This window comes from Xyrauchen texanus, chromosome 14 (assembly GCF_025860055.1).
Source record: "Xyrauchen texanus isolate HMW12.3.18 chromosome 14, RBS_HiC_50CHRs, whole genome shotgun sequence".
Classification (NCBI taxonomy): Eukaryota; Metazoa; Chordata; class Actinopteri; order Cypriniformes; family Catostomidae; genus Xyrauchen; species Xyrauchen texanus.
Window position 1 is genome coordinate 17,652,737 of NC_068289.1, and position 24,351 is coordinate 17,677,087.

At 37.1% G+C, this 24,351-nt stretch overlaps 1 protein-coding gene across 1 annotated transcript; it reads right to left on the bottom strand.

Annotated features, from left to right (window-relative positions):
- Positions 1-853: 853 nt before the first annotated feature.
- On the bottom strand, positions 854-17,295 carry LOC127654904 (interferon-inducible double-stranded RNA-dependent protein kinase activator A homolog). The gene is made up of 8 exons (XM_052142452.1): positions 17,260-17,295; positions 16,679-16,854; positions 15,027-15,108; positions 14,857-14,926; positions 9,207-9,324; positions 9,023-9,117; positions 6,382-6,544; positions 854-2,985 (listed from the first exon to the last, which is right to left on the bottom strand). Exons 1-8 carry the CDS (start codon positions 17,274-17,276, stop codon positions 2,828-2,830), a joined length of 879 nt encoding a protein of 292 aa, XP_051998412.1. The 5' UTR covers positions 17,277-17,295; the 3' UTR covers positions 854-2,827.
- Positions 17,296-24,351: the final 7,056 nt, after the last annotated feature.

A 24,351-nucleotide genomic window follows, 5' to 3' on the forward strand; every position in this document is an offset into this window, starting at 1 on the left:
GGTCACCTCCCTGACTAAGGCCCTTCTCCCCAGATCACTCAGATTGGCTGGGCAGCCAGCTCTAGTAAGAGGCCTGGTGGTTCCAAACTTCTTCCATTTATGGATGATGGAGGCCACTGTGCTCATTGGGACCTTCAATACTGCAGAAATTTTTCAGTACCCTTCCCCAGATCTGTGCCACGCTACAATCCTGTCTCGGAGGTCTACAGACAATTCCTTGGACTTCATGGCTTGGTTTGTGCTCAGACATGCACTGTTAACTGTGGGACCTTATATAGACAGGTTTTTAAGACAGGTGCCTTTCTAAATCATGTCCAATCAACTGAATGTACCACAGGTGGACTCCAAGTTGTAGAATTATCTCAAGGATGATCAGTGGAAACAGGATGCACCTGAGCTCAATTTTGAGTGTCATGGCAAAGGCTGTGAATACTTATGTACATGTGATTTTATTTTTTTTTAATACATTTTCAAAGATTTCAAACAAACTTCTTTCAAGTTGTCATTATGGGGTATTGTTTGTAGAATTTTGAGGAAAATAGTGAATTTAATCCATTTTGGAATAAGGCTGTAACATAAAATGTTATGAATGCTGTGAATACTTTTGGATGCACTGTATATATATATATGTATATATATATATATATATATATATATATATATACACACATCCACATCCACATGTATATTTAGAATTTTCAAATGCCCTCAGTCACCACAATTAATCTTGTCACCATTCACTTTAATTGTATGGAAGAAAAAAAATTCAATGGAAGTGAAAACTGACCAAGGCTGTCAGTCCCTAAAATTCTACCCAACATCTCCTTTTGTGTTCTATGAAAGAAAGAAAATCTGGTTTTGAACTAAATAAGGGTGAGTAAATTATGACAGAATTTTCCTTCTTGGGTGAACCATCACTTTAAATATCAAAAAGAGAATGTGTGCATATGCTGGAATCTGTTGAGATTACACGAAAACAACGAAGATCACTTTGAGCAGTTTAAGTGGAATATTTAATGGTTGTTTCATGGGACAGACTGCTACCTAACAACATAAAGCAAACAATACATTGTTATTTGGAAATGTAAAGTACACACGGTCTAAAAAAATAAATAAATAAAAACAATTCACAACCAGATAGACTAAACCTTATAAGAAATCGAAAATGAATAATAATAAAAAAAAGCTTGTTTACACATACGTTATGAGGACACATCCACATTAACACATTTTCAGTTGAAAACTTAGTTTTCAAAGTGTCGTTTTTCAAAGTATGCCGTTCTAGAGAGCGTTTTAAAAATTCTTCATTTACAGAGGAAAATGCTGCTCCAGTGTGGAATCTGTGGATCAGAGGTGTAAAGTAGTAAAAACAATGTGTTTTCAAATGAAAACATTAGTGTGGGCATATCACTCTTTAAATTTTTTTTAAAAATGATGACATTACACAACTTGGGCTGAATAAGGGCTTGCAAAAAAACAAAACAAAAGAAGGTTTGCTTAAGACTGCATAGACCTGACTGAACATCAGTTTTATTTGTGAAATATGTAGCAGTAAGTCCTATGCTTTTGATTCTAGGGCCTGTTTTACACAGCGTGCGTAAGCAGCATTCACACAGCACGCATGAGCAGCAGAAGTGTTGCTGCAAGTAGTTTCAGTGCGGAGCCTATTTTTGTGGAGCGTAAAATGCAACACAGTGGTAAACTTATTGGAATTGCATTATAAACCTATTCACAAACCAGTGTAAGGTATTAACAGAGTTGCAAATTGTTGTTTATTTTCTTGAGGGTAAATTGGTACTTAATACACCTAAAATTAGATTTATCAAATATGCAATAAGAAATCGAAAAGCAATCAGATTAAATGATCTAGTTTCATCAAAATGATTACGTTTTTGAATACAATTTACATTTATGCATTTGGCAGATGCTTTTATCCAAAGTGACTTACAGTGCACTTATTACAGGGACAATCCCCACGGAGCAACCTGGAGTTAAGTGACTTGCTCAAGGACACAATGGTAGTGGATGTGGGGATCGAACCAGTGACCTTCTGATTACCAGTTATGTGCTTTAGCCCACTACACCACCACCACACAATTTCAGTTGTGCACTCTGTAATTTTAACCAGATTAAATATAGGAAGTAATCTACCCAACTTGAAGTATGTTTACATGCAAGTTTTTACATCAATTATGCTTAAACCGATCGACACGTGTAGATTTTTGCACATTAACCCGATTTCACGTTACATTTAACACCTTTACCGACATTCTTACAGGCTAATCCAATGTTAGCGCATGTTGTGCACACGCCTCTTCATGGAAAGACTTCAAAAGCAAAGAATAACTTGATTATTTAAAATCTCATGTAAATGCAGTTTTCTTTCTTTGGTGTGTATGTAAACAGGCCCCTTGTTAGCAATACAATCGGTTGCATTATAGGCTTTTATGAAGCAACAATGCGAACAACTCAACTATTTTTTTGTACAAAAAATATAAAATCTAAAACAATAAGCAGTTAAACCCAATGGATTAATAATAGTTCTTAGTCACTTACAATAACCATCATTTATAGTTGTTAAAGGATAAATAGTGTGGTCTCCCAGAAATCACTTTATTCTCATTTTGACCTGCACAATGTTTACTTGTCAGAAACGCTGTCAGTGTAAAAGCTCCATGCACGTCTGCTATTGCTTAGGCAAGCTGTGAGAAACAGGCCTTGGTGAATCACTCTGCCACATCTTCATGAATTAGTACACACAAGTCTGCTCAAGTTGATTTTATCCTTTATACTGATCTGAGCTCAGCGTTAAAATACAGAACTGTTGTTAGTGTTGATTAGCGACCATCTTGATGTACTGCAGGACATTATGTGCAGCAGTGTTGTGGGCATTACTACTGGTCATTCCAGAACCATGGCACACCGTCACCGGCCTGGTGGATAGCTCTACCAAACACTGGTACTGCCCGTTCACGGTCAGCTCATCTGAAAACACAGATAAACCTGTCACAGTATAGACTTTTGAATCTTAACATGGACATCACATCACATCACAAAATCATCGTTTATAGACATCATGTTAGGTTAATATCCAACCATGTTTGTGAAGATCCATGCTTTGTTTTACCTACGGCAGCCATGGTCTCGTTCAGGCTCATGCCGTTATACGGGTGATTGCAATGTCGCAGAAATGTTATAGATGTAAATTGTTGCCTTAGAGCCCACAAGTCTATGGAAAAGGTGGCGAACTTCATAACCAAACTGTTTTAAAGTTAGGACATTAATATTGCTTATGTCACACAAATAAAAGGTTTTCATATATTGAGCAGAGCATGTTTATGTCCATTCTAATCACACAATGAACCATAGTGCCAGAAGAGCTTGTTTTGACATACAACAAAAAGATTTCCAGTTACAAGTTTCATCATAGGCCTCACACAGTTCAGAAACACTGGAATGGACAGCAGCTAGTAACTAATCTGACCACCAAAGACAACAATCTTAACCTGAATGAACTAGGCAAATGTAAAGCAGACACAGCAGTCTACAGACACTAAGCCCTAAAGGTAGAACTATAAAACAGACATAACACAAGGACATGATTGCCAGATAACAAATTTATAGCCTCAGACTAACCAGAAACAATGACCTACCTAGTATCAAATCACACAGATTTTTTATAAATATATTAACTTACCTTTACTTGAACACTAAATCAATGCATCTCCATCACTTTGTTGTAAAAGTAGCTTGCTTGATCAAGTTTCGATTTTCTATTTAAATAGACTTCAATTAAATCCACATAGGTCACTGCAGATATCCATTTTAGTGCTTAATAACGCATTAGTTACGTGAACTTGAACGTGTTGGCGCAAAACTAAAATCTAACCTATCAGATAGCGTGACTGAAGGAGCTTCTGATTGACTTACTCATTTTGGTAAGCATGCTTACCTTGGCCATTTGTAGAAGTAGGGGTGACTTTGAATGAACATACAGTGTTGAATGAAAGAGTGGTAAACAATGTTTTGAATCAGAGAAAGCATAACAAAGTGCTTATACCTGAGGGTGGCGTCATATAACGGATTACTGTCTGTGTTGCTCAACTGAGATGAAAGATGACGAATTTGAATGAAAACAGTAGTTTATATTAACAATTATATTTAAATATTTCAGTGTCTTTTTTCTTTACCCTTCTTTTAGGTTAACAATACTTACCTTGCTTATATGGAAAGCACGTCCCTGGTCTTATTACAAAACCAAAATCTGCCTTTTCACCATCTCTGACATTCACATATGATAATTCTCCCCCAAGTGGCAGTTGTGATGAACTGTCAATTTGTTCACAATGGATTTTATTCATTGTGGGATAAGCTACCAAAGGTTTACCTCAGAATGATATTAGTGTGTGATTTTGTTGAGATTGATGAATGAATTATTAATACTTTTTATAGTTATGCTAATTAACAACAACAACAAAAGCCACAATACAGCATAAGTAGAAATTCATGGATATAATTTTAAATATGTAGGTTGTGCATGTGCAAAATTAAAAAAGCTTTTTGTGATATAATTTATCCGAAAATGTCAGATCCAGAGGTGGTCGCTAGCCCTCGCAGCTCCCATGCGACTCTCATTGGAAATGACAGACTTCCATCTGTTGTTGTTGGATGCTGCGAAAAGGCGGCTTTAAAACTATTAATAAACTATGGTCAACTTTCATAAGGGTAAATGTCAATTTCAGGGCTTTAAAGCCATCACCTTTGTAAATTGTGGACAACTTCTAATGCTTTCTGATTGTAGGAAAATATAACTGGTTTAGATTGCCTACAGAAATTCCAAGAGATTACTTATTTTTACTGTTTTTAGTACCAGTAAATTAACATCTGCATCCCAACTGAAAATCAATGCCTCAAAATGAACACTGTAAAGAGAGCATTTCAGGAAATTGCACTTATTTTTGTATAAAAATAATATCACTTCTATTATTAATTTCTGAAAATGGAAAATGGCTACTTGGGCCCAATTTGGAAATTTTCACTTAGGGCTGTACTCATATTTGTTGTCAGCGGTTTAGACATTAATGGCTGTGTGTTGAGTTATTTTGAGGGGACAGCAAATTTACACTGTTATACAAGCTGTACACTCACTATTTTACATTGTAGCAAAGTGTCATTTCTTCGGTGACGCTACATGACTGAAGCGGCTGCGGGGGAAAGAACAAGTAAGATCAATGCAACTCGGTGCACAAATCTGTCATGTTTCCATCAAAAGCAGGAGAATTTCAAAAAACTGTAATATAAGGAGAAACTCTAATTTCATGTTAAGTGTTTTCTATTTAAAAAAAGTTATACAATTTTTTTATTTATTATTAAACTAAAACTTTATTATTTTTTTGTGATACTATTTTAGCATGTTAGTCAAATAGATGGACGAGCCCAATTTTAAACACAGCGCTTTTCGTTGATGGGGAAGAAAACCCTTAACTGTAAAAAATACTGGCTCCATTGATCCGTTGTTCTGGGAAAGTTGTTGTTTATTAGAAGGAAACGCAGATAGAATTTTCATTCTCCCTGGTAGAAGCCTTTTCTATTATACCCTGAAGTTGCAATTTGCAACGAACGCGTATTTGCATCTGTCATTTGTGCTGTTTTTAAATAGTTTCCCAATGTAACATGCTCTAGTTGGACCTATGTGACAGCTGTAAGCTTGTCAGTTAAAAAATAACTTCAAAATGCATCTCGATACACCTGCATTTTGCTTGATGCGTTGTTTTAGCTCAAGGGCATGTTCAGCGCCAAGACCATTAACGGAATTAAAGTAAGTATGATTCTCATAAAAGAGTGACATCTCCCATGGAAAGCCAATGAGCCACGTTACGTGCTGCTGGCAAATGTGGCAAAATATATTTGTGCATTTACTCAACAAGCACGTCTGAAACTGCAGGGAATTAAGTGAAATCAGAGATCCTTCCCTTGAAATGCAAACACAGGTGACACATTTGAGATGCATGGTAATACGAGGTGGAAACAGCAATGCATCTCGGCTGACCCCATGTGATCAGATCACCGAAAACGCATATTAACTCCAGATAGAAACAGGGCAAATGAGAAGAGTTGGAGCCGAGTGATTTAAGAATGCTTTAAGCTGGGAGAGGAAACTGCAATCACTCGACTCTCTCTGCTCCACTCACATACTCTGTATTATTTATTTTAAACACCCTTTTAGAATGCATTTATGTTTAGAATGGAGATTGACATAATATGACTGAATATGTATTATGCATGTCCTTTTCTCTATTATGATATGTGCAACAGTGATGCATAAAACAGAAAGGAACAGAATGACTGCACTGCAGGAGGGTGTGAAGAAAAGGACCTCACCGATGTCCATGTATGTGACCTGAAATCCCTGCTCCAGAGAGAGCTCCAGAAGCAACTGAATGTAGTCTGTGTTTGGGATGCTCAGTGGCGTCCTCTTCAGGACAGCAATCTTCTCTCCTGTAGAGTGCCGAAGACTTTCTATATACACTCGAGAAGGTGGGCTCTGTGGACCACAAAGAACAGCAGTTCAAATGTGGATATATGACAACCTCTGATTATCCTAAAAAAAAACTAAAAAAAACTTTTAAAAAACTCATCTAGTAGAGGAAGCGTTACGCCATATTTAAAACTCCTTTTACTACCCCTTGTGTCATTCTTAATCCAAAACATAAAAAGGAAAATTTTTGAATAGCCTAATCTTCAAGCAGCTCTTTTCTAGATTACAACAGTACCTACTGACCATGTCAAGCTCCCAAAAAAATAAATAAAAACTACCAAAAGGAACCAAAAGCACTATAAATGTGCTCATGCACAACATTCAAAGTCTCCTGAAGCATTACAATAGCTTTGTGTGAGGAACAGGACATTTAATTTGTTATTTACTGAAAATCATACCCACTGACTCTGAAAGCTCTGAAATCTAGTTTACGTCCATGTCAGCTTCAGATGTGTCGCACCAGGTTTGCTGCCACTGACACCAAATGTCATTGGTTCTCATATCATGTTACTAACTGCAAATGATTTTGAGGAAGATTTTCATTGAAATTACAATGTCTTCTCTGGGACTGCATCTAATGATTACTTTGATGATCAATTAATCGGATTAAAAAAAATTCAATTTTTATTTCCTGTATTTTATTAAAATGTGATTAAATTATAAAGTATTTGGTTCAATTTACAGAACTGAATTCTACTACACGATTCTATACACAATAATCTTTCAACAAAACCCGAAACATGAAAGTTAACTTTGAATTCATTATTATTAATATTATTAATACTTTTAGGACATATGCAAAACAGTTCCTTTCCTTTACTTGTAAGCTTAACAAAAAGAGTAAAATGATCCATCGGGGGATGGAAGGGGACAAAAAATAAAAAACAGCCCAACAGAGGGCAATGACACCAGAATAAAAATATTAATATAAATAATTCTGCCCAGCTGAAAAGACATAATATTAAAAATTCATATTGTAAGTTTGAAAAAGTAGTCACTCATTACATGTTTCTAAACTTTTTTCTATATAGAGAAAAAAATAATTATCAGGACCCTTTACATTATTATACATCATATTCAGCATACAGTTTATATAGTACAATCATCAGATTCACTCTTGCACAGAGAAGTCTCATATCAGACTTTGTGTAGACATCCCAAGCTCACTGTATTACATTTGATTACATGATGAGAAGATACCTAAAACACTTCAAAATTCAGCACACTTGGACCTCTGAGACATTGTGACATCCATGAAAGCTGTATAATTGATTACATCAAAACTGAAATCACAGTATGATGTTGCTAGCGTGTAATCAAAATGAGTGCACTGCCTTTCTCCATAGCAATCGGACTGATTGATGTGGACGCGCACACTCACATGCTTGGTAAAGTTTAATGGAGACTCTCCTTGTAATAAATATACAAGTTTTTGCGAAATGGAAATACACACCTAATTTGAATTCAAAACATGTATACATTAAACATAGAAAATAGCAGTAAAATGTAAGTTTTGCGCTGGAGAGAAACAAGTCTTTAGCTCAAGAAACAGCAAAATCCCTCTTTTAACGCACCTGATGCAGCAACCGTTAATAAAGTGCTCACATGCGATGGGCATCTTGGGTCATGTTTTTCCGCTTCATCTTTTCTCCATCGTTTTTCAAATGCGTTTTTGACAGGGTGGAGGTGGGGCCGGGATGTGATTCTACACACCCGGTCCCTTATCAGGCTAATCAAGCCTCCAAAAGGGATAAAGGCCGACTGCGGAAGGTGGTGCGAGAGAGAGAGAGAGAATGTTTACGGCCAGCTGACCGCAATGTTACTTACAACATTCTTTCTCAGCCCTGGAACTCAAACCATTTTGTGATGCCCCTCAAAATATATATTCAAGTAATTAAATTAATATCATACATGTGTGACTATTCAACTAATGGCTTAAACTAACGACTACTAGTCCACTAGGAAAATCTTTGGTCAGGGTCAGAGTAGTTTCAGAGTAGTTTCAGCACTTGACAAACGCTACGGCAGTGTTTTACCCGTTTTGCCAAATTACTTTTATGAATGTTGCCTATGATGCTTATATAAAATACAGCCCATTGCAACAAATTTACTAGCTTGGAGAAGACTGGTCTGGTTGTATGGGTTCGGGAACGGGAACATTTTCTAAAATAATCTGCTGCTGTATAGAAAAAATAAGCATAAAGGTTCTTCAAAAATACTCCTTTTGTATTACACAGTTAAATAAGCATGAGGGGGGATAAAAGATACTTTTTTTGGGTGAACTATTCCTTTAAAATAAAAGATCCTCAGTGGGAGTATTTATGCATTTTAAAATGTAATTACTTCATCAAAAGGAGTGTGTTATCTCCATCATGGGTTTACCTGGAAACCATGCACTCTGAATAAATATGTGTATGTGTGTGTGTGTGTGTGTGTGTGTGTGTGTGTGTGTGTGTGTGTGTGTGTGTGTGAGAATACACTAACCCATGTGATTTCAGGAGATCCTGACAAACTCTGTAATTTTCCCAGCATCCGCTCAGCTGCTGCTCGTCTGGCCAGCTTTTTTGAGCTGCCTGTCCCTGAAGAGCAAGAACAAATTAAACATCATCAGTACCTTTATGATCAGTGTGCATTGTGATGTCACACAATGAAAAGCAGCAAATGGTACCGGTCTCCTCCAGTCCTTCGAGACGACAGGTAACAGTGAACTCTTTCATGTGATCAGGCCCTGATTCCATACACACCATATACTCTGGAAGGCACCACACCCTCTGCATGGCCAGTTCCTGTCAGTTCAGCATGTACACAACAGTATTAATAAAAAAATACTCAGGCTTGACAGGTTTATCATTTTAATTGCTACAAACACAAATCACTTTTTTATTTGTTAAATGTTATGTTTGTCAGTCTATTTACATGAGTTTCTATTCAGCTTGTCACACTTATACATTTGGTAGCCAGCTATGATTAGTAATATGTTGACATGGGTCAATAGAAATGCATTTATATGACTCTAGGTGAAATAACTCCAATGTATTTAATCTCGCAAGCTGAATTCTTATGGGAATATTCACATAAAACATAGAAAATCTCTCATCATTTTTATTGCACTGTAGTTACAATGCAATTTTTGTTTTCCACAAATTCAAGTGAATACAAAATCCATATCTTTATCCTTATAATGCATATTTTGTTAACTTGATTAAATAATCAAGAATTTTAAATCAAAGCAAGAGGATATTCATAGTACCATTTGTTCTCATTATAAAGTTCAGATTATAATCAGTTTAATAGGGCTGGGTATTGATACAGATTTTCCGATTCAATTGAATTCAGATTCACTTGGGTATGCTTCAGTTAATAAAATTACATGTACAGAGAACCTTCCTATTTGGGACATTATGAAAATGACATTTTATTTTAACATCAACTTTTTGGTAACATTTGAGCTTTTTAGAAGAAAAAAAATGACAAATATCATGCATTCCATCAATAAACATTTTGTGAAATTGCATTTATTATATTACATAAATATAGTTGCATGCTCATGGTTTACATTAGAGACAGACCAATATATCGGTTTTACAGATTAATCGGTACCAATAGTTGCTTTTTGGTTATCAACAAAATTCTATGCAAATACCTGTAATTTTTTTTATTCCTTACCAGTAAACCTCATCTAATGAAACAAACTCTTTTATCAGGTTAATACACAGGCTATAAAAATCTTTATTTGGTAATTACTTCCATATAGAGCATTTTAAGGTAGCCAAGTCCGAATACCTGGTGTATTTCAGACTTGTTTATAGTTAAAAGTCCTGCGTTATGCACCAAATCTTCACTTTCCTGGGTACTATTGAGATTTTGGTTGCACAATAAACTGCTTTTGCACAATAGACTACTCTTGTAGCCACTGTATTTGTGCCCTTTATAGTGAGGAAAGACTTAGAAATGTATCATTCTAGAAATCTAATCTAAAACACTAACTGGCCATTTAATTTGTTATCTGCATTTTCCGCCACTTAAGTTATCGCCAAAATCCACTATCGGTCACCTCTAGTTTACATGCATATGTTCGATAAATTATTTATATGACATGTGGAATAAGTACTAAAACCAGTGGTTCTCATCACGTTGATCGCGATCAAACTATCGAGGTATCAAGAATATGGGGGTCGACCGATGTTTTTTTTGTTTTTTTTCAGGGACAATACCGATAATTAGTAATCAAGGAGACCGATAACCGATATTTGGGGCCATTATACATTTGAGAAAAAAATTTACATTTGTGTCAAAATTTACACAAACACAAAATGTCATATGGTCTCAACCTTTCCATCTCACCAAAGCTCCAGCCATTCTGACTACTGACAAGCAATAGTACTTTGTAAAATGAGGAAAAATTATAAATCATAAATCAAGTCAAAAAGTCTCTTAAGAAATGGGCAAGAATGACGACATTGTGGCCAAAGACAACCAAATTAGTGGACTATGGAGGATCTTCTACCATTTATATATAGCCTATATACAGTATAGTATACAGTATAGGAAAGATACTGTATGGAGGTTAAGGGGTAACCTCTTAGAGAAAAAAAGTCTTAATGAACCATTTATAGATTTTCCTTGGAAAGCAAATCTACCAAAAACAAAACAATGTACATCTAAATAATGCAGTTTAAAAATACTTTTTGCTATAGTTATGTATAAATGGGCAGTAACACTTTATTTTGATGGTTCCAAGTAGATTCAGTTGATTTAACGGACTATAAGTGACTTATCAACTGGCATGCTATAGCTAGTAAACAGTGTTTCAACAAATATTCAGTAGACTTTCAGTAGCCTGCATATAGATCTCTATTTATGACCTACTTACATTATTGTTGAGAACATCAGTTCACTAAAAGGTCATTAATAAAGATCTATATACAGGCTACTGAACGTTTCTTGAAACACTGTTTACTAGCTATAGCAAGCCAGTTGATAAGTCACTTATAGTCGGTTAAATGGGACCACTTGGGACCATCAAAATAGTGTTACCAAATGGGCTGACTATCAAATAATGGGAAAGTTTTCATCATAAGCAGAGAACTCAATTTCTAAGTTTTGGTTGTCTTTCTTGCCATCCACGCCAGAGTTGATATTTCTAATACATTTTCACAAAATGTAAACAAAGATTTGTTTATCAACAACAGGCTCGAAACATGTTGATTAATTAAGCTAATTTGAGAAGGGGAAAAAAAATTCTAGTCTAGTCCACAATAAATTGTCCTGTAACAAACCTTGCTTAGCTGAACCATCAGAGTCATATCAGACAAAGCTTCATTTTCTGCAGTGTATTTTAGCAAAAGATACCAGTATCCATCTATATTGCTGCTCACAGTGTTTCTCTGCTACGGTCTACTGTCGATAAGATAACCGCATCTGCAGCTCTACTATGCAGTGCTTCATGTCGCGGGCCAGTGGAAAGAGGCAATGGGTGCGGAGCACGAAAGGGCATTAATAAAGCGTGTTCAGTGCTAGAGAAAAATATTCAAGGATAAAGCACCGAAAGATCAGTGCTATTTACATCCAGGATCACTTGCTGTGAACACCGCTCCATTGTTTTGTCACACTGCTAACCTAAAGTGTAGAAATGGTGAGATGGTGTAATCTTTGTCATGATGTCTTGCAGTCCAGACAGAACAAATCCAGGGATGAAACCGGACCACAGTCTGCTACTTGGTGACTGCTGTCAAAGAGTATTTTGATGTTTAATGCAACTTCAGTATCTGCATCCTCACCTTTGAAGCAAGTCTCTTTTCCACCTCACCCCCACGAATACAGAGTACAGTGTCGATTGGCCATGTACTCGTGACATACACTCACCTAAAGGATTATTAGGAACACCATACTAATACTGTGTTTGACCCCCTTTCGCCTTCAGAACTGCCTTAATTCTACGTGGCATTGATTCAACAAGGTGCTGAAAGCATTCTTTAGAAATGTTGGCCCATATTGATAGGATAGCATCTTGCAGTTGATGGAGATTTGTGGGATGCACATCCAGGGCACAAAGCTCCCGTTCCACCACATCCCAAAGATGCTCTATTGGGTTGAGATCTGGTGACTGTGGGGGCCATTTTAGTACAGTGAACTCATTGTCATGTTCAAGAAACCAATTTGAAATGATTCGAGCTTTGTGACATGTTGCATTATCCTGCTGGAAGTAGCCATCAGAGGACGGGTACATGGTGGCCATAAAGGGATGGACATGGTCAGAAACAATGCTCAGGTAGGCCGTGGCATTTAAACGATGCCCAATTGGCACTAAGGGGCCTAAAGTGTGCCAAGAAAACATCCCCCACACCATTACACCACCACCACCAGCCTGCACAGTGGTAACAAGGCATGATGGATCCATGTTCTCATTCTGTTTACGCCAAATTCTGACTCTACCATCTGAATGTCTCAACAGAAATCGAGACTCATCAGACCAGGCAACATTTTTCCAGTCTTCAACTGTCCAATTTTGGTGAGCTCTTGCAAATTGTAGCCTCTTCTATCAGCTTGAATCAGTCGGCCCATTCTCCTCTGACCTCTAGCATCAACAAGGCATTTTCGCCCACAGGACTGCCGCATACTGGATGTTTTTCCCTTTTCACACCATTCTTTGTAAACCCTAGAAATAGTTGTGCGTGAAAATCCCAGTAACTGAGCAGATTGTGAAATACTCAGACCAGCCCGTCTGGCACCAACAACCATGCCACGCACAAAATTGCGTGAAAATTAAATCACCTTTCTTTCCCATTCTGACATTCAGTTTGGAGATCAGGAGATTGTCTTGACCAGGACCACACCTCTAAATGCATTGAAGCAACTGCCATGTGATTGGTTGATTAGATAATTGCATTAATGAGAAATTGAACAGGTGTTCCTAATAATCCTTTAGGTGAGTGTATAATCAATCCGATAATACTGTGGGCGGGACATTAAGGCAGACTACAATCAGTCAACTTTCAGAGAGAGGTGGTGGCATCAGTGTCAACGGAGCAAATTTTAAAGTTTATCGGCAATCAGATCAGACAAAAATAACGATTCCGATCATTCAAAAAAATTATGAATATTGGATACGCGACAATCGGTCAGCCCCTATCAAGAATAGTCACATTTAACTGGTATTGGTACAGACTATTGAAATTTTGGTATTGTGACAACACAGCTTACAATGTATAGCCTATTTAAACTGAATGGAAGATCGTACTATAATAACATTGTGAAAATAGAAGTGGTCACTTCCATAGAAGTATGAGCAGCCCTGGCTAAAAGGGAACGGTCTCTTTAAATATAGCAGCAGTACAGAGAGAATCTCATAGAAGTGTTTTAGTTCAGGAGCTTATTACCAAAAGTGGAATCCCATGGCTTCTTTAACAGATCAGAGCTATGTGTGATTAGAATTAAATGTTTATTTTTTGCCGTTTTTTGATCAACAACTGACAGTAAATAACAGAAAGGGTATTAAAAAAGACACAATGCAATGATTAATTAATTGCGGGGATCTCGTCTTTCGACACATTACACGCAATGAGAAAACTGGTGAATGAGGTTGAAAGAGACTAGGTAGCATAAATCAATAATTGTATAAAAGGTCAGTCCCCCTTCTTTTCTTTTCTTGAAAACTATTCCTTTTTCTTGTCTTGGCTTATTGAACCCTCTGTGTGAATTTTACATTCTCTCCATACTTTAAATCAGTCTAAATTAACCTGTACTCCCTTATATATATATATATATAAGAAGATTTGACTATTTCTAATATTGTTGTATTATATTGTCTTAACTTGTTAAATCTCAAATTGTAAAAAAAAAAAATAATAATATTATTTGTTCAAACATTGTAGAGAAAGATTCTTGGTGCGGAAACCTAAAAATACCAGGTGAAATCTTAAAATGTACAAGACAGTGGCAAATCACAGACATTTTGGTCTCATATGTAAGTGCAATCATATTGTAGAAGGTTGCGCATAGAGTAAAATTTTGATCTTGTGATTTTAAGAATTGATATCAGAATCATTCAAATGAAGATTGTGGTTACTCGGGAAATGTATACGTTTACCCAGCCCTAAATTCTACAGAGTGGTATATTTCATCCCATACATACATTTTACAAACCATTGCCCAATAGATCTGAATATTTATTTGTTGTTGTTGTTGATGATGATGATTTTACCCATGCCAGTATCAGGAAAATCCTTTATCTGTCTTCTTTTACTGACAAACACACAAAAGTGGCTCCCCAATTATTATGCCTTAAATATATTGCAGTAAAGTTTTTTATTGGTTACCTGCAGTATTCCCACAGGGTTGGACACATCGCCTACTTCAGAAGGAAGGCCATTATTCTCCCTCCGATCACTATGAAAGTTTCAGGAAACATCAGTAAATGTTATCTCAAATGTACATTGTAATCTACAATATTTTTTTTTTATAACAAATTCTACAATGTGTTGTGTACTTAGGCTGGGTGTCCAGTTTCAATAATTTTATAGAGGCTTCTGCAGCTTCATGCTTTGCAGCCTTTTTAGTCGATCCTTCACCTTAAAGAACAGAACAATAGCAATCAATAAAATAACAGAGTAGCTACAGTTCTGTAATGTATTAACTCAAATACACTGCTAGTTACCAGATACATAAATAAATGGCATGAAAAAGAGACTGCAAATGGAAGAAAAAGAGACTGCATTAAGATACGAGGGAAATTAAATAAAAACAACAACTATTTGGGAAATAGGTCATCTAGGACAATGGTCAAATATTCAGTTTAGGCTACAGTCATTATAAAGAAATAAATAAATCTGACAACAAAATGCCACAATTGACCATTCAGACAAACAGACAGACAGACAGAGAGAATTCATTCATAAAGTATTCAGAACCCTTAATTTTTTTTAAATCTGTCCTGAAGCAAAACCATTTGGGAACCACAGAGTTAAAGGTACAGACAGGAGCATTCTGCAGTATATGTTAATTATTAATAATCATAGGATATTACTTTAAAACCTCACACAGCTGATGTTATTTTTCATTTTGTAGTTAATTTTACATGCTATGCTAACATGTAAACTAACATGCTTTAGTTATATAACATGTTACAGTTTATAATATATATATATATATATATATATATTAGTATAATTCGGTTTATTTATTCAATTTGTTTTTGAAAGGGATACTTTTAATTTTTTCCATTAAAAAATGGTTTCCAGTTTCAATTCAAAATTCTTCTTTAAGCCATTGTAACCGATAATAATTGTGTAATTCCGTATACAATGAAACTGTGATATTTGAGACAGTTATCATACCATGAATATCTCATACCATTGCAAACCTAACTACACCACTGATCCTAGTGGTGAAGCATGGTTGTGGTAGCATCATCCTGAGGGGGTGTTTTATCAGTGGCAGGGACTGGTCAGGGTTGAAGGAAAGCTGAACACATTAATGAAATCTCTGTATTTTCCAAGGACCTGGTCCAAAATGCTCAGGACTTCAGACTGGGCCAAAGGTTCACCTTCCAACCAGACAATGATCCCAAACACACAGCCAAGACAATGCAAGAGTGGCTTAGGGACACCTCTGTGAATGTCCTTGAGTGGCCCAGCCAGAGCCCGGGCTTGAACCCAATCGAACATCTCTGGAGAGACCTGAAAAAGGCTTTCCACTGACAATCCCCATCCAACCTGACAGAGCTTGAGAGCATCTGCAGAGATTAATGGCAGAAAATTCCCAAAGGTGTGCAAAGATTGTCACATCATACCCAAAAAGACTTGAGGGTGTAATCGCAGTCAAAAGTGCTTCACCAATTACTGAGTTAAGGGTCTGAATACTTATGTCAATGTGATATTTCAGTCTTTTATTTTTAATTCATTTGCAAAGTTATTAAAAATCTGTTTTTGCTTTGTCATTATGGGGTATGGTGTAGACTGATGTAAGAAAAAACATAAATATATACATATATATATATATATATATATATATATATATTTTAAGCATTTTACCCTAAGGCTGCAATATAACAAAATTAAGGGGTCTCGATACTTTCTGAATGCACGATAGATCGATAATACTACTACAGAAAAGTAGAAAACTCAAAGAGATCTGTCTGACCTGTGCAGGTAATTTCTCCTATGGTGACACTAAACATGAAACAGGGCTGGTGCGCGTCTCCGTCAGCGCGTAGTAGCTCGTACGTAGGTGCGCTGCCGATTTTTATGCCATATTCATGTAGAATCTGGATGGGTGTTTTATCCGGACATCTGACACGGTGATTTGCCAAACTGACGCTGGAAGCAGAACCCCATCACATAAACAATAGACCAATGGTCAAACAAAAGACTAAGAGAGACGCGATTTCAGAACAGAGCAAACGAGCACCAGACAATGCATGCAGTGACCAGTGCGTGAAAGAAACACTATTCTAGTATGCAAAACAACATCCTGTCTTTTTTTATTTGTGCATATGTCTAACAGCGTGGCACATCATGTTCGGGTTCAGTCTAAACACACCGGAGGCGCTGCGAAGAGTCGAGATAAGCTACATCATGTGTTATCTATCTATTATATACATTATGATTATTACTATATCTATTATATGTATATCTAATGTATATCTATTATACACATTATGATTATATAAATATGCAGATTAAAGAATACAAGCTTGTGTGTTATATTTAAGAGTTGCTCACTGTGAATCGGCCATCATTGCTGTGCGGCTATTGGAACGATTGACAAAAGTGCTGTCCAATAATACTACTCAATACTAAATATAAGTCCCGCCTTCTAATCATTACTACCAATCGCAGTTCGATTTACTTTGTAAATGTTGTACGTAAGTGTTGGCTGTAACCAATCAATACTCGCTTCTAATGTACGAATATTAATTAGGTCGCCATTATTATTATTATTGTTTGTGCACTTGGTTCATTTGCGGTCATGTTTTGTTTTTTTTACATATATGTATTCATATATGTATATTTTTATGTAAAATATACTTGTAGAATTCCAGAAATGTCAACTTATACTCTATGTAAGACCTGGTATAATTGTTTGTTTCTCTGTCTGAAATGTTACATTTTAATCTAAAAATTATGTTGACTATTGTCTTTGCAGTGTATGATACATCTGAGTTTTTTTTTCTCTGACTTTTACACTTTTTGCGGTTTCCTTGGACTGTAAGGTGCAGCATACAACCAAGAATATGACCACAGCAAATCTGCATTTGAAATACACGTGGACACATATATTCTTTAATAAAAGTATACAAACAACTGTAAATGCCAAAAACACAGAAATAAATAAAATGTATAATATTGCATTATGCCTTGCGCAACTTCTCTTAGTAAAGTTAAGATACAACAAAAGCTGTCACTTTGGAAATCTGTTCAGAGTGAGGCAGTAGGTGCAGGAATGTAAACTGCATACATTACTTTGTCTTATTTTTCCCTGAATTCAAACATATTCACTGGTGTCTAAAAGTTTGGAATAATGTACAGATTTAGCTCTTATGTAAAGAAATTGGTACTTTTATTCAACTGATCACAATGTCAGGACAACATAACATGAAAAATTACTATTACAAAATGTTCTGAACTTCTGAAACTACTTCAAAGAGTTCTCATCAAAAAATCCTCCACGTGCAGCAAATCAAGTGGTTTTTATTGTCGTTCAACCATATACAGTTAGTACAGTACACAGTGAAATGAGACAACGTTCCTCCAGGACCATGGTGATACATAAAACAACATAGGACAAACACAGAACCACATGAGACTACACAGACTAAATAACATACCTATATAAAATGCATGTGCAAACGTGTGCAAAAAGTACAGGACAGTACAATTAATTACTAAAAATTAACAGGACAATGGGCAGAGACTGTGCAGCAGCGATCACTACACAGTAGCGCAAAAAGATAAAAATGCCAAATGTAAACATAACTTACTATGAGATATGAGATGTTCTATGCACATGTACTATCCACCTCGGTAGCAGCCAGGTATAAAGTGACAATAATTCAAGTGCAACTCAGGACACGTGTGTGTGTGTTAGTCCAGTCTCTGAGTATTGAGGAGTCTGATGGCTTGGGGGAAGAAGCTGTTACACAGTCTGGCCGTGAGGGCCCGAATGTTTCGGTACCTTTTGCCAGACGGCAGGAGGGTGAAGAGTTTGTGTAAGGAGTGTGTGGGGTAATCCACAATGCTGGTTGCTTTGCGGATGCAGTGTTTTTTGTAACTGTCTTTGATGGAGGGAAGAGAGACCCCGATGATCTTCTCAGCTGTCCTCACTATCCTCTGCAGGGCTTTGCGGTCCGAAATGGTGCAAGTCCCAAACCAGGCAGTGATGCAGCTGCTCAGGATGCTCTCAATAGTCCCTCTATAGAATGATAGTGAGGATGGGGGGTGGGAGATGTGCTTTCCTCAGCCTTCGAAGAAAGTAGAGACGCTGCTGGGCTTTCTTGGTAATAGAGCTGGTGTTGAGGGACCAGGTGAGGTTCTCCACCTGGTGAAAACCAAGGAATTTGGTGCTCTTGACGATCTCCACAGAGGAGCTGTCGATGTTCACTGGAGAGCGATCACTCTGTGCCCTCCTAAAGTCAACAACCATCTCTTTTGTTTTGTCCAAATTCAGAGACAGGTTGTTGGCTCTACACCAGTCCGTTAGCCGCATCACCTCCTCTCTGTATGCTGACTCGTTGTTCTTGCTGATGAGACCCACCACGGTTGTGTCATCAGCGACCTTAATGATGTGGTTCGAGCTGTGCATTGCTGCACAGTCGTGAGTCAGCAGGGTGAACAGCAGTGGACTGAGCACACAGCCCTGGGGGGCCACAGTGCTCAGTATGGTGGTGGTGGAGATGCTGTTCCCGATCCGGAATTACTGAGGTCTCCCAGTCAGAAAGTCCAGGATCCAGTTGAAGAGGGAGGAGTCCAGGTTCAGCTTTCCAATCAGGTGCTGAGGAATTATCGCGTTGAATGCTGAGCTGAAGTCTATGAACAGCATTCGAAAATATGAGTCCTTTTTATCTAGGTGGGTGAGGGCCAGATGGAGGGTGACAGCAATGACAGCTTTGCAGATCCTTGGCATTCTAGTTGTCAGTTTGTCCAGATCCACAGGTGACATTTCACCCCACACTTACTGTAGCACTTCCCATTGATGTGGCTGTCTTGTCGGCCACTTCTCATGTATGGAGACCCAAACCTGCAAAAATAATAAATAAATAAATGTAAAAAAAATAAAGGAATAAATGTCTTGATAAATGAAATATACTTAGTTTTTAATTACATTTATTCCTGAATTTATTATTGTATGACTTTATTAGAAAATAAAGGAATAAAGTCATACAATAATAAATTCAGGAATAAATGTCTTGATAAATGAAATATAATTAGTTTTTAATTACATTTATTCCTGAATTTATTATTGTATGACTTTATTCCTTTATTTTCTATATTTATTTTTAACTTTATTGTTATTTATTCATTTATTTTGCATTGTTTTTTTATTTTTTTATGTTTTCATTTATTTTTTATATTTATTTATTCCCACATATATGTATTTCCATATTTATATATTCCCATATATATTTATCTATTTATACATGTATTTATTTGTACTTTTCTGTGTGCAACATGGAAATGAGGGAGGCGGTCCTTACGTATCTCTACTACCAGGCAACTTTACGTCCTGAAGACGGCCCTCCTGATCACGCTTGCTTCCATCAAGAGGGTTGTGGACTGCAAGCATTCTCTGTCAGCGACACTTGCCTGGAGTTCGGTCTGGCAGACACTCACGTCATCCTAAGACCACGACCGGGCTACGTGCCCAAGGTTCATACGACTCCCTTTAGAGACCAGGTAGTGAACTTGCAAGCGCTGCCCTGGGAGGAGGCAGACCCAGCCCCTTCGTTGCTGTATCCAGTGCATGACCTGCCTACTTATGTGGACCGCACGCAGAGCTTAAGACATTCTGAGCAGGTCTTTGTCTGCTTTGATGGACAGCAGAAAGGGAACGCCATCTCCAAACAGAGGCTTTCCCACTGGGTGGTTGACGCAATAGAATTGGCCTATCACACCCAGGCTGTGCCCGCACCATTGCGGGTTCGAGCACACTCAACGAGAAATGTGGCATCCTCGTGGGCACTGGCCAACGGCACCTCCGTAGCAGACATATGCAGAGCAGCGAGTTGGGCAACACCCAATAACTTTACGAGATTTTACAATCTCAGAGTTGAGACGGTTTCCTCCCGTGTTCTCTCAGGTCCGAGCCAGTAGAACTCGGTAATGCGGAAACAACTGACCGGGTGAACCGCTTGCATCTAGCGCCTTTCCCCTCCACTGAGGCGATCTCGTGCTCTCTTATCCCAGGAGATCCCACTAACTCAGCTCCCTGCATGACTCCTCCATAGCCCTCTGGTCCGCAAATTCAGTGGAGGAATCCCCCGACCAGACCCACTACGAGTACTCAAACTACTCTGTACTAGAATAGGTGCTCCATAGGACAGGCCCCCGTGTTGACTTATCCCCCTGTGTGTATTTTCCGCGGTACGGTCCCCTTGCGAGCAGACCCACGTCTCCATTGGGCATTCCCCACTGCCCCCCGGTTGCCATGTTTGCAGCAACTCCTCCCTCTCAACAGGTAGGATCTACCACCGCGCCATTCTCCACATGTGGCCTGAAAACCCATGTGATGTATTTCACCAATCTTTACCTCCCCTAGCCTGGGCAGGTGTGGTCTCCGTGGGGTCTTTTCCCCCTGAAAGAATAGGAATTGGAAAAGAATGCCTTCCCTGATGCATGTGATAGTGTTAAGATGGCGTGGCTTGCTCCCATGCTTGGCACGTCACCATGTTCCCCCCTTTGGTGTGTAGGGATCCAGAAGGTTATGACAATTTTATGGGGCATTGGGGAAGGGTACGTGCAGTCTGGCGCACAGATCGGTATGTCACTGAATTATGAATTATGCCTCTTTTAATACCCTTTCTGTTCTTTACAGTCATTTGTTGATTAAAGACAACAAAAAATAAATATTTAATTCTAATCACACATGGATGCACTAAAGAAATCATGCACGTCTTCTCTTGTTATCTGCGTTTACTGGCTGATGTCGCTAGTCTTAAAGAGACAATGCCAGTTAACAATGTTAATACTTGTAAATAGTACAAATTATGCAAGTAAAAAATAAAATTTAACAAAATACATTTATATGCAATTTCAAGACATTGAATAGACTGGATAAGAACATTATCTAAGAGCTTAAATGTGACCAATTTGATGAAAAACGAATGATAAAATATAATTTGTAAAATTAATATTTTCGAATACCTATAAGGGTTACCTAGAAGTTTCTTTTAAAATTAAGAGAGAGTAAATTTCCTTCATATGTAACCAATATGGACAGTGTAACATAAATGTACCCATGTGAATGGCTATTGAATAAAATCTAATTGGAAAATTTGTATCAATTCCTAGCCCTAATCATTACTGATTACTGTTAATTTGATCACTTTAGTTATTTCATTTATTTCATAAACAGTTTTGAGGACGCTCAGCCTCCTTTTGCCTCCTCTGAGGGACTGCCACTGAAAGTTTTTCTATTTCTAATGTAACATTAATGACAGTCCGCAGATCTGCTTACATAGGCTAAGAGTGATTAATTACAAGGTTCATACGAGTAATATGTTAATGAATTGAACTACACTAGTCATGCTGTTTGAAATGCAATACTACATACAGAACTCTACACAGTGCACTTTATGCTGCCTACTGTTATTTGGCATTACGGCATTATTTTTCTACAAATAGCCACAATAAATGTTTCTGAAACTTACATGATGGAATCTTACCTCTTGATTCTCAATAACAGTCATATTTAAGCACTTGTTTTCAATCATTTTGTTGAATTCCAAATGCTGGCTCTGATCTAAGACATAACTATTAACTTCAATAACATTAAATATTTCATAGTTTTACAGCTATTTGTAATTAAAGGAATACTTTAGTTCACCCAATAATGATTCATAATTTCTAATTTATTCACCCCATGTTGTTTCATTCTACCTAGCTCGACAGAAGAAAGTTACATGGGAAAGAAACAACATGAGGGCATGAGTGAATGATGACAGAATTGTCATTTTTGAGAAGTTTTTGAAAAGCCGCAAAAAATAAAGAAAATAGAATTCGGACATGAACTTTAATTCAGGGAATACCAATACCAGTATTAATATATAGAATTTATAAATAAGCACCTCTTGTTGGTATACAAAGCATAAACTACAATGATATCTGGGTCAATCCAATTTAGGCAATATGATGAAGTAACTTGCCTACACAGAAAAGATGTAAATATCAGAAAGACTAAATCAGGTGATACCTCAGCTGGTGTGTATGACACAGAAGACAATGTCTCCTGTGCAATAAACATTTAACCGACTGTCAAAAGACAAAAAATTAAAACAACTGTATAAAGCACATGATTATTGTATTATATGGTTCACAAATACTTCAATAAAGTATCTAATGCATTTAATTAATCATTTAATCTCCTTGTACACTACCAATCAAATTAATAATCTGAACTCAATGACCCATTTTCACTTATCATAAACATCAAATAAACAACTGAACTCACTCTCTATTATATATAGAATAATATTTTTTTCTAAAGTGGGATTGATATTTCCTACTATTTTCTGTAGGATGTCCAAATTATTTTCATCCAAAAGGTCTTCCTTTTCCAGCTCGACAATTGCAACAGCATCTAAAAGAAATCATTTGGCAGACAAACATCACAGTTCCATCCCATGCAGAAATATGTTGTCAAAGGCTGTGTTGGTGCTTTCTCTCTCACCATGTCCCAGTATAGTTTTTTCTTTGGTAGTGTTTTGCTCAGCAGGAATTTGATGTTTTTAAGGTCCTCATCAGTGATGGACTCTAACATCTCAAACAACAACTGTCTGAAATGTATGTAGAAAAATAAATACTGCTCATATTACAAAGAAACTTAAAGGAATATGCCAGGTTAAATACCAGATAAACTTAATCAACAGCATTTGTAGCATAATGTTGATTACCACAAAAAAATTATTTCGATATGTCCCTTTTTAAAAAACAAAAACAAAAAACAATACAATAAGGCCCTTACAATGCAATCTAAGCACAGGTTCTGGATCAGGCTGTGCTTGAGCAGCTTTAGAAGCAGAGATAAATCTTCTGGTGACAGCAGACCTCTGGTCTCAAGCAGAAGAAACAGCTCTCTGGCTGTGGACACAGTACTGAAGACTTTAAGACTGAGCAGATCAGACCACAGAAACACCAGGTCCTTCACCTCATCTTGACTGAGAGACTCCTGCACTCTCAACAGCATCTGCTAAAACTCCATCTTCTTCTTTCAGAGAAATGAGCCTCCACTCTAGAACACAGAGCTGTTTCACTTTCAATCACCACCACACAGATCAGATGCAATGGCCTTAAGAATTATTTAGACATACTTTTTTAACGAAATATCAAACCAAGTGGCATTTATTTTAAGTTTATACAGCACAAACACACTTTATGAAAGACATACTGTTCAAAATGTAGACAAATAGTATTTTAACACTTTCTGGTGGTCAAATGTTAGTCAGACATGTCTATAGTCAATGTGCTGAACTCCACCTGTGGTTACTCTACTAGGACACCAGTGTGAATTTGAGGTCAACTAACTTCATAAATCCACTAAAAATCTGATGGCGTCAGAACATAGCACAGACTTTTTGCCTGTGAGTAACTAATTCTCGT

What these genes read in the sequence shown, in the direction of transcription:
- LOC127654904 (XM_052142452.1), bottom strand. An exon ending in AGGAGAAATTACCTGCACAG is followed by an intron (nt 15,109 to 16,678) that starts GTCAGACAGATC and finishes CTGTTCTTTAAG; the next exon opens with GTGAAGGATCGACTAAAAAG. An exon ending in ACCCTGTGGGAATACTGCAG is followed by an intron (nt 9,325 to 14,856) that starts GTAACCAATAAA and finishes CTGAACTGACAG; the next exon opens with GAACTGGCCATGCAGAGGGT.